Below are 16,722 nucleotides of genomic sequence, written 5' to 3'. Positions count from 1 at the left end.
GTGCGTACGTGACGACGAGATTTGATGTCAGGTTCTTCAGATCGATTCAAGGGTTCAATGACGACGACTCCAGATCTGAGGCATTGGTCCTTAGGGGCACATAAACGAGGACATCCTGACTGTCATCGACAAGGTCAGGTCGGCTCCGATATGAAGTTGCAACATCAGCGCTTCGGTTTGATGGCCACAGTGGTTGTTCGGTAGTTTAGAGACCTCGATGTATTTTTTTTAATGTTTGATGTATTTGTACTTCTCATGAATTTCTATAATACTTCTGGTGAAATTTTGATGGATGATAAGAGATGCATCGAGTATACATGCACAGTTTTTTTCTTCTAATTTGTACGGAAGGCTTATTACATATTTGTTGTACTTAATGTTTACAGAGTAGAAATTTATGATGCATTTTACAAGGTTCAGGCTGCCTTCTGGTTGCATGCTTATTCTGCCGACATTCACATGGTATCAGCCTATCAGGGGACGCTTTATTCTTTGAGTACCTACTACCACCTAGTCGGCGTTGGAATTTCGTTGCCTACTTATTCTTCCGACATCAACGTGGAAATTCATGATGACGTTGTGGTGACACGTCGAGAATACATATGGTTTAGCCCGATTCAAGGAAGTCGAATATTAATTCACCTCCATTTTCACTTATTCTAAACATCCGTTAAAAAGAACCATATCGTTCGTCATACTCATGGTACAAAGTTTACTGAATCGAATAATATATAGGTAACCGTGAGATTTTGCCCCTCCCAAAAAGCAAAGATCATAAAAGTGGCAGAATCTTTTCATAGAGAATACCTATATATTCTTGCCCGATTAGCCACGCACAACGTGATATTGCACAGAAAACCCCATCACTCTTAACGGTCCACTTGCCCCAGTCATCTATAAATAGCTAGCACCGTTAAGTTTCAGGTCATCTCATCACCATCACAAACAAAAGCATTGCTAGCTACCTAATCAATCGAGATCTAGAGAAGGAGAGAGCTACCGACCAGCAATGGCGGAGAGGGTGAGGAGGCTGGCGTCGCAGCGCGCGGTGGTGATCTTCGGGACGAGCAACTGCTGCATGTGCCACGTGGTGAAGACGCTCTTCACGGAGATGGGCGTCAGTTGGACGGTGCACGAGCTGGACAAGGACCCCCGCGGGAAGGACGTCGAGAGGGCGCTCGCCAGCATGGCCGGCCGGAGCCTGCCCGTGCCGGCCGTCTTCATCGGTGGCGCGCTCGTCGGCCCCACCGACAAGGTCATGGCGCTGCACCTCGGCGGCCAGCTCGTGCCGCTCCTTCGCCAGGCCGGCGCCCTCTGGCTCTGAGGCAGCCTCTTACGAATGCATGGCTGATGCATGCATGGAGTAGTAGCTTGCAGTTACAGAGTTATACTACCTGTGATCACAATACGAGAATCCACCTTATGCATACATAATGCTGTTCGATCGGTTAATGGCGTATGTATTGTACATTGGGTGCAGCTACATGTCAGTCCATTGGTTTTTTTGGGTCAGTCGACAGTTCTGGACCGTTGGATGAAGATCATACAGCGTCTGGCCCTTCTTCTTCCACTACCTCAACTCTTCTTCTTCACAGACCGCTGCACGGGCCGCCGGCCTAACCGCTGGCCTAACCGCCGGCCCCCGCTGCCCGCAACCGCCTCGCTGCCCTGCCCTCCCCTGAACCGCCCCCACTGCCGATCTTGCCGCTGCCCCGGACCATCCCTCTAGCCCTGCCAGCGTCTAGTTTTTTTCTCCGGCGAAGCCCCACTGCCGTCCCCACCCTAAACCCTAAGATAGATAATGGGGTTGCCCTCCGGCGAGCCCCTTCTTTCCCTCCGGCTCACTCCAGCGAACCACTCAAAATTGATTGACCCAAATTTAAGATCCAATCGACTGTCATTTAGCTAAACCGTTGTACATTACAACATATAAACATGATTCCAGTTACACACCAGTTTGTTAACTGCATTGCATGCATTTGCCATTTGCCCCTGCAAAAGCTCAGATCTTACAGCAACGCGGCCCATCATCTAGGAAATTAGGACTCCAACAATGCATTTCTAAGACCGAGAAAGCAAAATTGCTTGAAGAAATGAGAGAACCCCCAATGGAAAACACCTTGGTTAGTAAATTGTTTTTACTTAAGTTGATTTGCTATCCGCCTTTCCCAACCGTTCCGTGCAAATCCAACGCTTCACGCTCTTCTTCCTCCTCCTATCCAAAACTAGGGACAATTTTCTTCTTCCCCAATGCGCTCTGCACTTTCTCCACCCTAGTACCGCACGTCCGCTGCCGCGCAGGTCTCATCACCCCCCCCCCCCCCCCTTCGTCGTGCTTCTGCTAAAGTCCCTTTAAACCTCGTCACGATTGTGTTGTCAGTGAACCCCACGCACCCGAAACAGTCGAACCTGAGACTCCTCCCCACTGGCGACGATGCGGCCATGCCATTCTCGGTCTCAGATCGCTCATGTCGAGGGCCTTGCTGGTGCTCGATGTGGCGGTCATAGCTTCGCCAAAAATCTGCTGATGAAAATTGCAATTTGAGGCAACTAATAAGCAAAACCAAGGAAATTAATACACAGCCATGGAGGAGACTAGATGTACACCAAAAATTAAAGAAAATGAACTGAACGTAGCCTAGATAGTTAGGTTCCTTGTGGTGGAAGTAGCCTATCATGGTTCAAGTCCTAGACTTGACACTAATGTTTGCATTTTTTTTGGATTTATTTTAGACTTCTCAGACATGTTCCTTCAGTGGGAGCAAACGTTCCATCGACTACTAGGTCTATGGTGTCGTCAATATCAGAGGTTCTCATAGGATTAATGTGTGCATGCGTGCATTATATGAGTGCCTATATGTGAGCATGTGCGATTGTATTGTGTTAATAAAAAAGAAAAGGAAGTTAAATGAACTGTGCATTTCCATCTAATAAATGGGAAAGTCTAAGGTGCTCCTCCAAGTGCTCCAAAACAAAATAATCACCACAAGACACTAGTGAAAATAATTGAAAACATTTGAGGACACCAATAGTTAATGAATCTATCATGACGGAAATATTCATTTTATATTCACTCCACAGGTCGAGAAACGACAAGGATAAAAAAAGTTTACCACAAAAAACCAGAGTTTTTAAATTTTGTTCACTATTTTTTCGACTTTACTGTTCATAAGGGAGCATTTGAGCTTGGGAGCAGAATAGGACTTTCGAAAACATTTAAGCATATCAATAGTTCATGAATCTACTTTGATGCAAATTTTCATTTATATTCAATCCATAGCTCTTGAAACAAAAGGGATAATCTATTTTGGTTTTCAAGAATTGTGACGCCCCAATATTCGTGGACAGGAAGAAGCCGCATTCAAATCCCTCTTTTTAGATATATTGCACAGCTGCCAGCGGACATGGTAACTTACATCGAGTAAATAGGGATAAGGAACACTAAAACAGTGGACATGGTAACTTAAGCAAGCAAAAGAAATCGAATTTGCTGAAAAATACCCACACTGCCTAGCACAGAAAAATTAAGAAAGCATCAAGCGACACACTAATTGTGGCAGAGATCATGGTAACTTCTTGAGGCTTTTTTTTTGCGGGTAGAGATCATGGTAACTTACATCGAGTAATAGGGATAAGGAACACTAAAAGAGTGACTTGTGAGAAAATTCAGACAAAAACTAGTTGGGCAGTTGAAGAAGAATCGCCATGCACGATCTGCTTCGCCGTGTAGTCCTTCTGCTCATCCGTCCACGAGTGTTGCTGCGTGACCAATGTTAGGTTGATCTCTCTCCCGTTCGAGTTCGAGCCCAACGGGTCGAACAGGCCCTTGCATCACGCCCTGATCGGGGGCGCCCAACCAAACCATGGTTGGTGGGCCCCTGTGGCAACCCGTTCGACGCCAACGCGCTTACCGCAAGGGAAAACGCGCTACCGGCGAAGGGGCTGACCACGGCGCCGCTGTAGGGTGGTCCACCGTTGTCCTATTCAGGGGAGCAGAGGAGGGCTAGACCTCGCGTCTCTCTCTGCCACTGGCTTGCGATGGACGGGGAGAACAGGAGGGAGAAGGAAAAGAGCGTGCGGCGCGGTTGCCGTCGACGCCGTCGCCGGCCCCCTGGCGCGGCGAGGTGGCGGTCGACGCCATCGCCGGCGGAAGGACGCGGCGTGGTGGTCAGGCGACCTGCACGAGACCGCCGCGTGCGGGCGAGAGCAAGGAAAAAAAAGGGGAGGGACTGGCGCGCCACGGTGGTGCGTCGCCGTCGCCGGGGGAAAGAGGGTTTGACCGAGGCTGCGCTCGGCTCTCCCTCGCTCACCGTTTTGTTCGGGAGAAACGCGTGGATGGCCGTCCGATCGCAATGAACGGCCACGATGCAAACCCTAATCCCGAACTGGGCCGATGGGCCGAAAGTGGACAAGGCCAGCTACAGCCGCTGGGCCGGGCCATTTTAGGCCAGGCGCGACGCGCTGACGCCCAGAGCGCGCGCAAGCAGGCCACAGGCCAGCTGCAATTTTTTTATATAGTTTTCTGTCCAGTTTTTTGGGCAGATTTACAATAGCTTTTCTATGCAAATTTTTCCAACGAAAATTCTGTTTAGAAAATAGAAAATAAAAAAGTAAACAGAAAAAGTTCTGAAAATGGAAATAGAAAATTTTCAAAAAAAGAAAAGTTCATGAATTTTATAAAGAAAATTAAAATGTTCATAATTTTTTATTCGGTCAAAGAAAAGTTTCTGTAAAGAATAAGAAGTTCATGAATTTTTTTATTCATGTTTTTCCGCTGCAAATAAAAAAATAAGAGTGCTCTTTTAAAGTGCATAGAACTAAAGTAAAATATTAAATTGTTTCTTCTCTAATGCATTTTTTAACCAACCGGTAATTGCTTAGAGAGTAAAAGAGTACATAATTGTTTTTGAATAGAATATTATAAAGTTTCCGCTGCAAAGTAAAAGTTTTATCCTCCAATTAAATTGGAACCAACAGGAAAATTTAATTGGAAGAAATATTCTTAGCAATGTTTTTCCCCTGTGGGTGAAATAAGATGCAGATAGTTTCCGCTAAGGACAAAAGAAAGATATTAGTTTTAAAGTTAAAATATGGTATTGTTATTTTCTGACCAACGTTGATGATAACAGTGCTATAATTCTATGAGTCTTATGTTCAAAGTTTAAATCTCTGATAAATTTTGTATCAAAGTGATCAATTTCCAGAGAACGGATAAAGATCAAGAAATGCTCTTGAACTAGAGAAATGTATATTTCTTGTTCCCGCCGCAATAAAGTTCATGTGATGATTAATAGCAAAGTTGTTTAATAGAAATACTGTCATCACATTGTTTATGAGTTATATGCATTATTTCCATTTCCGCCCAACGGTGATATGGAATTAATGTAGAAGGATGTTGTTTATTCTAATTCTGCCACAACGGTGATTTAGAATATAAAAGAAAGTTTCAAAAGTTAAATGTGCATTTTTTTAACCAGACCAACGTAGGGTTATTTTTATGCCCATTATTGTTGATTATTGGCTAAGTTTTCTAAGACTAAAAGTTTTTCATGCTTTCATTCGTGAAAGCGAATGGCTGGGTATTTGTGACTCGAAAGATGACCAAGAAAGGTCATAACGTGAGGGAGTATGTTCTCTCTAAAGAATGGCATCAAAAGAAAAGAGATAGATCATTGAGAGTCTTGGTTGATGAATCTCTTTCATGTACTCTCTATGAAGAAGAATTTTCAGTCAACATGATTTGAGATAAAACAAGCAACATGGGTGTTTAATTTGACCAACGTCGGATCAAGCATGTGTGTCAAAGAGCATTCGGATTTATTCCTAAATTTGATGATTGAATATGCGGTCAAAAGAGCCAATTCTGGCATGTATGTTCCCTTACAGGGAATTACCCGCATGGCGGGAAAAGATGATTATGATAAAACCTGCATGGTGGGAAAAGTCTGAGAAAATACCTGCATAACGGGGTAAAGTTGACATAATATTATGTCAAACTTCCCGTATGGCGGGAGAAATTATGGCAAGAGAAAGATATGATAACTCATGTGTTTTAAATATATCCCACTCTGGGAGAAAAGAATGGAGTAGCTGAAAGGCACAACCGTACACTTATGGATATGGTGCGTAGCATGATGAGTTATTCCAACTTGCCATTGGGATTATGGATGGAGGCGCTTGAAACCGCCATTCACATTCTCAATAGAGTACCAAGCAAGTCGGTGCCCAAAACACCGTACGAGCTATGGACAGGAAGGGTGCCCTCCCTCACTTCAGGATGTGGGGGTGCCCTGCTGAGGCCAAAATGTTTAATCCAAACATTGCAAAGTTAGATCCCAAAACAGTGAGTTGCCACTTCATTGGCTATCCAGACAGATCAAAGGGTTTTCGTTTCTACTGCCCAGACAGATATACAAAGTTTGTAGAAACGAGCCATGCAGTCTTCTTAGAGGACGAAATGATGAGGGGGGGCTTGGTAGCTCGGAAAATTGATCTTGAGGAGAAGAGGGTGCATGCACCTAATCCGATGATTCAGGAGCCATTTTTCTCACTATCAGTTGCAACTCCACCCATGACAACTATGGGAGTAGACCCGGAACCTGTCCGTTAGGAGCCGACTGAACCCGTTGTTGAGCATGAAAGGGAGGTGCAGCAGCAAATTTTAGAAGAAGTGCCAGAAGTTGAGGCACAGAATGTGCCAGAAACTGAGGCCCTTAGAAGGTCTACAAGACCAAGAAAGTCAGCTATTTCTACTGACTTTAAAGTTTATAACACAGAAATGGTTCATATGGAAAAAGATCCCACCTCATATGAAGAAGCCATGAGACGCCCTCATTCATAAAAGTGGATGAAGGCAATGGAAGACGAGATGAAATCGATGAGTTCCAAAGATGTTTAGGAATTAGAGGAAATTCCTAAATGAGCCAAAACAGTAGGCTGTAAATGGGTCTACAAAATTAAGTATGACTCTAAAGGGAATGTAGAAAAGTATAAAGCATGACTCGTGGCAAAAGGATTTACACAAAGAGAAGGATAGATTACAATGAGACATTTTCTCCAGTCTCATGTAAGGATTCCTTCAGAATCATAATGGCATTAGTTGCTCATTTTGATTTAGAGTTACATCAAATGGATGTTAAGACGGCATTTCAGATTGGTGATTTAAAAGAAAAGGTGTACATGAAACAACCCAAGGGTTTTATCATGGAAGGCAAGGAAAATATGGGATGCCGCCTGAAGAAATCCATTTATGGATTAAGACAAGCCTCTAGACAGTGGTATCTAAAGTTTAATGAAACAATTAAAAGTTTTGGATTTAAAGAAAATATTGAGGATAATTGCATTTATGCAAAGTTTAAAAATGGGAAATATATTTTCCTAATCTTGTATGTGGATGATATTCTGCTTGCTAGCAGTGATGTTAGTCTACTACAAGTTCTTATCCTTGAATTTTGACATAACAGATCTTGGTGAAGCATCATATATTTTGGGCATAGAAATTCACCGAGATAGAAACAATGGAGTCTTAGGACTATCGCAGAAAGCATATTCAGAAAAGGTTCTTAAAAAGTATAATATGCATGCGAGTAAAGCCATGCCTGCTCCTATAGTTAAGGGCGATAGTTTTGGGAAATTCCAATGTCCCAAGAACCAGTACGAGATCAATCAAATGAAAACAGTACCATATGCTTCGGCAGTTGGCAGCTTACAATATGCACAAGTGTGCACTCGCCCTGACTTAGCTTTTATCACCGGGGTACTCGGTAGATATCAAGAGAATCCAGGCATAGAGCACTGGAAGATGGTAAAGAAATCGTTGCGTTATGCACAAGGCACGAAGGACTACATGCTAATATACAGGAGAAGTGATTCCCTAGAGATAAAAGGGTATTCCGACGCAGATTTTGCGGGGGACAGAGATGATAGAAAATCCACGTTAGGATACGTATTCACTCTCACTGGTGGAGCTATTTCGTGGAAAAGCTCCAAACAGTCAATAGTTGCATCATCCACGATGTATGTAGAATTCATAGCATGCTTCAAAGCCACGGGGCAGGCGATATGGCTAAAGAAATTTGTACCCGACTTGAAAGTGGTAGATTGTATTCACAAACCACTAAAGATGTACTGTGATAACCAGCCCGTAGTATTCTATGCTCACAACAACAAGTCGAGTAATGCTGCCAAAACAATAGAGATAAGGTATTATGTTGTGAAAGATAAAATCCAGGATCAAACTATAAGTCTCGAGCATATAAGGACAAAAGATATGCTTGCGGATCCGCTAACGAAAGGTTTACCACCCAATGTGTTCAAGGAACACTTAGCCGGCATGGGTTTAAGGGAAAGCCTTATGATTCCTGGATAGGCCCAAAAGGAACAGAATTTGTTTCTGAACAAAACGTATGTTGTAGCTGTATGATTCTATCGGCAATTAAGCTGTGACGATGAAACATGCTATATGTACCCATATGTGATGAAATAAATAAACTAGAAAGTATAAGGTTAAAAGTAAAGTTGAGATCAAGGGGGAGAATGTTAGGTTGATCTCTCTCCCGTTCGAGCCCAACGGGTCGAACGGGCCCTTGCATCGCGCCCTGATCGGGGGCGCCCAACCAAACCATGGTTGGTGGGCCCCTGTGGCCCGCGCTATATAAACAGAGGTGAGGGCCGGGGCACGGGTGACGAAGTTCATCGCCGCCACAAACCCCACCGAACACTCCCTGCCAATCTAGGGTTAGCGCGGTGCTCACGGAAAGCACACCACTGCCGCCATCACCGGCCCCTACTTCACCATGGCCGGCGCTGGATCGAGCTCGTCAGCACAAGGAGAAGGTAGGTTCACCGAAGAATCTAATCTATCCGATCCAAAGCAATCTATCAACCATCTCCCAGTCCCAGAGCCCCTTGCCCCGCGCATGACCTTTCCTGTACAAGGCGACACGGCGCAACGCCGTGCATGCTCCCACGACGAAATTGACAAGGCAAATCTGTCTTTCAGTCCTCTTGAAGCCAGCAACCACAAGCTCCTTCAAGTGATGCTGCCGAAGCTTGCTTGGCTGCCATGGAATTTCTTCACCGGGCTTCATCCAGCAGGAGGCAATGTTGACGTGTAGGATCTCCAGGGAGGGCGCCATCTCCAGGAAGAGACGCGGCCACGATGCATCCCAGGAAGACGGCACGTCGGCGACCAGCAGCCGCCTCAGGCTGGGCAAACATGACAACGGGGAGCTAGACGGCACGATCCATCTGTCAAGACCGGTGAACCGGACGACGAGGCTCGTTATGTTGGGGGTGCATCCAGTGGCGGAGCCAGGATTGGAGCAAGCCCCGGGCCAATTTTTTTTTATCAAGAGTGAAAAAACTTAACCTTCATAAGGTTTTTAGCTACCACAAAAGATACCCCATAAAAGAATATGGTTTAATCACACGAAAAGTTTAGAATTTAAACTCAATGCTTAACGATACAACAAAATATATAAAAACATGACAAAACTACAAAGAACAGCACGTGACAAAAAAGAGTACCAAATCAATGATTTGCTTCATCAGTTCCTCGCATAACCTCGTCAATGGTAGAAGAAGAGCCAACACCTTCAAGACAACAAAAGCAAAATCATAAGATATGGCATAAACGTCAAGTGAAACAATTATCATTGATAAAAATCTAAAAACTTACCAGTCCGACGAGGTAAAAGCTCTTTGCGAGACCTATATGATTGAAAGCGATATACAATATCATCATCCTCAATACTTCCAAATACATATTAACATATATGACTGTATGTCTGTATTACTGTATATTTACATTGATACACACACATACACTATGTCAATTAAATTTCAGTTCATATTAACATTGTAGAACGTGGGACAGAAGTTACTACATGTGGAAAGCATCAGGGGAAACCAGAAAATCATCACACAAACAATACCAAGATGCGGCAATCAAGCAGCAAGCAAACTAGCAGATGGCGCTCGACGCCGGCGAACGACGCACAGGAGGACGGTGGCCGCGAGCCCGGGAGCAGGAGGAAAGTGGGAGTGGCGGAGGCGGCCGGTGGACGGCGGCGCGAGCGCTGGAGTCGCGGTCTGATGCGATCGTGCTGGTGCGTGATGGGAGTTAGGTCGCGGCGGCCACGAGCGCTAAACGTTTCATTTTTTTTATTTTTTTTGCGATAAGGTGTACGCTACGTCCGAGATAGATCGTGGCCTCGTGGAGTGGATGGGTTCCCTTGTGCGTCCGTTTCAGCCTTCCAGACGAGAGAGCCCATCAGTCTTTGGGCTTTCTTCTTTTCCACGCCCTGGGCCTGCAGAAAAACACACATATATATAGCCTGTTCGAATTTCCACGCCCCGGGCCTGGGCCCTGGGTGCATCGAAGGAACATGTCTAGGTCCAGCTTCGGCGGCAGCGCAAAGTATTCGCGCACGTATTCGAGCTCCAACTCGAAACCGAGGCGCATGGCGAAGTTGGATCGCCTCAGGGAGGGAAACGAGTTTTGGTCGAAGAACACTCTGCTTCCTGCTCCCGTTCCCAGCGAGGCTAGGCTCTCGAGACAGGGGAGGCGCCTCAGCCGTATCCATCGGAATGAGCAGTTGTCCACGACAAGCTCTCTGATATCTGAACTGGGGGCGTCCACCACCAGCGGCAAGAGCGTGCCCGAGTCGCTGCTCCGGCAGCTGCACAAGATGAGGTGCAGGGTCTGCAGCTTTGGGCACGAGGTGAAGACGGCCTCGTAGGCCGCCGGGGGCGTCGATTGAATGTCTCGCAGGACGAGCATGGTAAGCGCACCGTACTCGTGCAGCAGTGGCGGGAGCGCGCATCGTCCGAGCTTGAGGGTTCGCAGGCGTGACGAGCGGGGCTCCTTGCACAGGCCATGGCTGGGAAAGGCGTGGACGGCGTCTTGCTGCTTGTGGTTGAAGTACAGCGGCTTGGCGATGGCCTCGAGCTCCTCGACGCCCCAGGCATCAATGGCCTCCGCGATGAGCCGGTTCAGTGAGCAGCCGTTGCCGGTGACGAAGAACTCCAGGCTCAGCCTCTTGACGAGGTCCTTCCAAGAATCTCTCGATGCAGATGTTGAAGGTGCGCATGGCGCGGCGCTTGCACCTCTCGATGTTAGGCATGATATCCAGGTTGATGGTGTCGCGTCAGGCGCAAAAGCTGGTTTGCTGGATATGTCGAGGTGGAGGAGGAGCCATCTGAGGTGGCACGGCGGGAGTAGGTCGCTGTTGAAATATATTGCCCATCTTTCTTCATCAGTTCGGACTTTCGAATGAGTTGTCCGAAGCATGAATTCAATATGGTATCCGAGCTAAGAGGTCTTGAGTTCAAGACCTTGCCAATACAGTATTAAATAAAACGATTCTGCGGCCTACATCGATCCTACGTCTAATGCCTAAATCAGCTTAGACGTGAGGGAGAGTGTTAAAATATATTGCCCACCTCTCTCCATCAGTTTCGGACTTTTGAATGAGTTAGCTGGAACATGAATTCAATAGTCGCTGGTCCTGAAGTCCAAGGCGGGCAGCTCGCGGCTACTTGCCCTAGTTCTCCTGGCCCTGGCCATGAGAGAGATCTGTCTCCTCCACCTGCGTGACGAATCGAGTAGCGAGCAGATGTGCCTGGGTCGCGACCACCGTTGGGCTTAACGAGAGCCTTCGGCATCGATGTCGAAACCTGCTCGGAGAAGTGACCAATGGCGAGGATATATCGGAGTATGAATTGTCATCCGAAACCGCCGGCGAGAAGTAATCTACGGGGAAACGGACATCCCACATGAAAAACCCTACATGAAGCTTATTACGTAAGCTGTGGGGCAAACGAACAGGCCCCGGTTTTGGGGCCGGTTCAGATCAGCTTTTCTCGCTTTTCTTTTTTCTGCTGTTTCTTTGAAGGTTTTATTCAATTTTTCATTTTTCATTTTTCTATAAGTTTTTTTCGTTTTGTCTTCTTTTTACTTTATTTTTATTTTTATAAATTAAAAAACTACAAAAAATATTCAAATTCCAAAATGTCTTTCCTAATTTTCGAAAAATATTTGGGAATTTGAATTTTTGTTACGAATTTTACAAATGCTTAGAATTTTGAAAGCAGTTGACTTTGTTCCAAAACTATTCAAATCTTTAAAATTTGTTCAAAATTTTGTTCACACTTTTTAAAAGTTTAGGGTTTCAAAATGTGTACACTCTTTTAAAAAAAATGAGATTTTCAAAAAAATCATAATTGAAAATATTTGTTCACGCTTTTAAAAAGTTTGGGATTCAAATTTGTTCACTTTTTTCAAAACTGTTTAGATTTCAAAAAAATCCAAGATTCCAAAAAATGTTCAAAAAGTATCCACTGCAAGCCCACCACCATAGAAATATCTAGAGGCAGACCTCACTACCAGGCACCAGCCGCTTCTGCGCGTGGTCGCTCCCTTTTTTCACCTCTTCCTTCCTTTTCTTCCTCGACAATCACTTCTTCTTTCGACTGTTGGACAACTAGTTGCGATGAGTACAAGAGGCAGACCAATCCATGGCTGACGACAACAAAGACACCAACATTCCCGTGCACGTAGGGACTGACGGCAATGGCGTATAGAATGACGACAACGGATCCGGCTGCCGGAAGGGACCAAAGTTCTCTCGCTTCCTCCATCGTCGTGTCTCCGGCTGCCTGTCGGTGCCCTCCGAGTTCCTCGACACCCATCGTCCTCTTGCTGCTGATCTTCGCCTCCACCGTCATCCATGTCATCTGGCTCCATCTCGGGTCACCATCCGAACATGCTGGCTGCGTGCCATGCCCATTGCATGCATCTGTGTGTGGGTGTGTGGCCGGGTGTTGGGTTTGCCATGTGCTTTCATTTGGGTTCATCTTGATTTTCTCATTACAAATTTCTTATGGTGGATACTTTTCGAATAATTCAACGGGATGTCGATGTTTAAAATAGATGAAAACCTTTCCGGTTAGAAGAATTTTTTGTATATTTGAACTTAGATCTTACAATATCTATAAGTGTTGGGGAACGTAGCATGCATTTAAAAAAAATCCTACGATCACGCAAGATCTATCTAGGAGATGCATAGCAACGAGAGGGGAGAGTGTGTCCACGTACCCTCGTAGACCGAAAGCGGAAGCGTTTAACAACGCGGTTGATGTAGTCGAACTTCTTCTTGTTCCGACCGATCAAGCACCGACGTACGGCACCTCCGAGTTCTTCACACGTTCAGCTCGATGACGTCCCTCGAACTCTTGATCCAGCAAAATGTCGAGGGGGAGTTCCGGCAGCACGACAGCGTCGTGACGGTGATGGTGAAGTGATCCGCGCAGGGCTTCGCCTAAGCACTACCTGAATATGACGGGAGGCGTAAACTGTGGAGGGGGCGCCGCACACGGCTAACAATTGTTGGTGTGTGTTCTAGCGGTGCCCCCCCCTCATATATATAGGTTGGAGTGGAGGAGAGACAGCCAAGGGGACGCCCCAAGTAGGAGGAATCCTACTTGGGCGCCTCCCTATTCGCCCCCCCCTTCCTATTCCTATTCGGAGTAGGAAGGGAAGAGGGGGAAGGGGGAATCCCATTCCCTTTTTCCTTTCCTTCTTCCCCTTTCCTTCACCAATTTGGCAAGCCCATATGGGGGGCACACCAGCCCCTTAGTGGCTGGTGTGTTTCCCCTCTTGGCCCATAAAGCCCATATAACTTGTCGGGGGTTGCCCGGAACCCCTTCCGGTGACCCGATACGTACCCGGTACCCCCAGCCGATGTCCGAATACTATCGTCATATATATGAATCTTTACCTCTCGACCATTTCGAGACTCCTCGTCATGTCCATGATCTCATTCGGAACTCCGAACAACATTTGGTCACCAAATCACATAACTCATATAATACAAATCGCCATCGAACGTTAAGCGTGCGGACACTATGGGTTCGAGAACTATGTAGACATGACCGAGACACATCTCCGATCAATAACCAACAACAGAACCTGGATTCTCATATTGGTTCCTACATATTCTATGAAGATCTTTATCGGTCAAACCGCAATGACAACATACGTTATTCTCTTTTTTATCGGTATGTTACTTGCCCGAGATTTGATCGTCGGTATCTTCATACCTATTTCAATCTCGTTACTGACAAGTCTTTACTTGTTCCGTAATGCATCATCCTGCAACTAACTCATTAGTCACATTGCTTGCAAGGCTTATCATGATGTGCATTACCGAGAGGGCCCAGAGATACCTCTCCGATACTCGGAGTGACAATCCTAATCTCGATCTATGCCAACCAAAAAACCACCTTCGTGTTGGGGAACGTAGTAATTCCAAAAAATTCCTACGCACACGCATGATCATGGTGATGCATAGCAATGAGAGGGGAGAGTGTTGTCCATGTACCCTCGTAGACCGTAAGCGGAAGCGTTATGACAATGCGGTTGATGTAGTCGTACGTCTTCACGATCGACCGATCCTAGTACCGAACGTACGACACCTCCGCGATCTGCACACGTTCAGCTCGGTGACGTCCCACGAACTCAGGATCCAGCAGAGTGTCGGGGAAGAGCTTCGTCAGCTACCGGCGCAGGGCTTCGCCTAAGCACTACGACGATATGACCGAGGTGGATTATGGTGGAGGGGGGCACCGCACACGGCTAAGAGATCAATGATCAACTTGTGTGTCTAAGGGGTGCCCCCTGGCCAAGTGTGGAGTCCTACTAGGACTCCCTAGTCCTAGTAGGATTCCACCTCCCACATGGAATAGGAAAAAGGGAAGGGAGAAAGAGAAGGAAGGAAGGGTGAGGAAGTCCTGGACTAAGGGGTCCTCGGGCGTCCAGCCTGTTATCCATGGGCCGGACTGATGGGCTGTGAAGACATGAAGGCCGAAGACTGTACCCGTGTCCGGATTGGACTCTCCTTTGCGTGGAAGGCAAGCTTGGCGAACAGCTATGAAGATTCCTTCTTATGTAACCGACTCTATGTAAACCTAGATCCCTCCGGTGTCTATATAAACCGGAGGGCGTAGTCCGGATAGTGGATACTCATTACCATAGTCATACAGGCTAGACTTCTAGGGTTTAGCCATTATGATCTCGTGGTAGATCAACTCTTGTAACACTCATATTCATCAAGATCAATCAAGTAGGAAGTAGGGTACTACCTCCAAAGAGAGGGCCCGAACCTGGGTAAACATCATGTCCCCCGTCTCCTGTAGCCATCGATCCTAGACGCACAGTTCGGGACCCCCTACCCGAGATCCGCCGGTTTTGACACTGACATTGGTGCTTTCATTGAGAGTTCCGTTGTGCCATAGACGAAAGGTTCGATGGCCCCTTCAATAGTCCATAGTGACGCTGTCCAAGGAGAAACCTTCCTCCCTGGACAGATTTTCGTATTCGGCGGCTTCGTACTGCGGGCCATCTCGCTTGGCCATCTGGAGCAGATCGATAGCTACGCCCCTGGCCATTAGGTCAGATTTGGAAGCTTGAACTACGTCGCGGATATCCGTGGAGACTTGATCTTCAATGGATTTGAGACCACGGCGATCGCTCCCCCTCGCTCCGATGAACATGACTTAAATCTGTCATCGGACCAGATTCGGGAGATGGTTCCTGTAATTGCTACGGCCTTAGGTCCGGAGCAGATTGCACCATCTGAAGCCACAGAGTCCGCGGCGTTGGAGCCGCACACAGACTCCGCACCAGGGAATATCCGCGTCGACGGAATTCCGGACTCGTTTCCGGCTATAAATTCCGAACCACATACGCCTGCAGACACCGAGCTGGATCGGTCATCGATCTTCAAGTTCAGCGCCGCAGACGTCTTCCAACACTCGCCCCTTGGCGGTGTGCTAAACTCATGAAAAAGCCTGTCCCTGGCGGGCGACTCACAGCCGAATTATGTCCGGTTCGAGCTAGAGGCTGATAATGGAGAATTTCACTTCCCACCCGCCACCCACTTCATAGCCACCGTCGAGGACTTAACCGACACGCCTGATTATGGCTCCGAAGAAATTGACGGCATAGATGACGATGCCGACAAGGAGCAAGGCCAAGACCCGCCAGTCACCAGACGCGGGACGGCCACCCATTCGTACGACGTGTACATGGTCGATACACTTAAAAAAGCTCGCGACGATGACAACGGAGATCCAGTTGAGAATAAACCTCCTGAGACACAGTCTAAGTACCGGCGCCCTAAACACCGCTCCAAGTCACATCGCAGCAACGCTGGCACCGGAGAAAATAGTACTCCGCACGACGCCGAGAACAATGAAGACCCTGTTGGAGCAAGATCCGGACAGGAGGAACAGGAAAACGGGCAAGCCAGCCCCGATGAACAGGCCCTGCCCAGCGACAATTCGGAGGACGACAACTACCTTCCGCTCTCTGAAGATGAGGTAAGCCTCGGCGACGAAGACTTCATCATACCCGAAGAGCCCCTCGAGCAGGTGCGCTTCAAGCGCAGGCTAATAGCTACTGCAAGGAGCCTGAAAAAGAAGCAGCAGCAGCTTCAAGCTGACCAAAACCTACTCAACGATAGATGGACCGAAGTCCTGGTCGCCGAAGAATAGGGCCTTAGCGGCTTCGCCAAAAGCTACCCGAAGCATAGATTGCTACATCAATTCGACGACGAGGCGTTGGAGCCCGTACAATCATCACACAACGCGGCTGGTCTCCGACAACTCTGTCTGGATAAAGAGGCAACTCAAGCCGAACACCAGACCGCCCCACCCCGC

General features: G+C 47.0%; 1 protein-coding gene and 1 pseudogene across 1 annotated transcript; one reads left to right on the top strand and one right to left on the bottom strand.

The window, feature by feature from the left end:
- The first annotated feature begins 991 nt into the window (after positions 1-991).
- LOC123075468 (putative glutaredoxin-C2) lies at positions 992-1,502 on the top strand. The gene has a single exon (XM_044498064.1). It carries the CDS (start codon positions 1,010-1,012, stop codon positions 1,322-1,324), a length of 315 nt encoding a protein of 104 aa, XP_044353999.1. The 5' UTR covers positions 992-1,009; the 3' UTR covers positions 1,325-1,502.
- A 7,905-nt stretch (positions 1,503-9,407) lies between these two features.
- Positions 9,408-11,592, bottom strand: LOC123075467 (uncharacterized; annotated as a pseudogene).
- Positions 11,593-16,722: the final 5,130 nt, after the last annotated feature.

Source organism: Triticum aestivum, chromosome 3D (genome assembly GCF_018294505.1).
Source record: "Triticum aestivum cultivar Chinese Spring chromosome 3D, IWGSC CS RefSeq v2.1, whole genome shotgun sequence".
NCBI lineage: Eukaryota > Viridiplantae > Streptophyta > Magnoliopsida > Poales > Poaceae > Triticum > Triticum aestivum.
The sequence above is the reverse complement of the archived record's forward strand: the minus strand, read 5'-3'. Positions and strand labels throughout refer to the sequence as shown.

Bases quoted from the DNA above. Each gene is read 5' to 3' on its own strand.
- LOC123075468 (XM_044498064.1), top strand. From the start codon at position 1,010: ATGGCGGAGAGGGTGAGGAGGCTGGCGTCGCAGCGCGCGGTGGTGATC.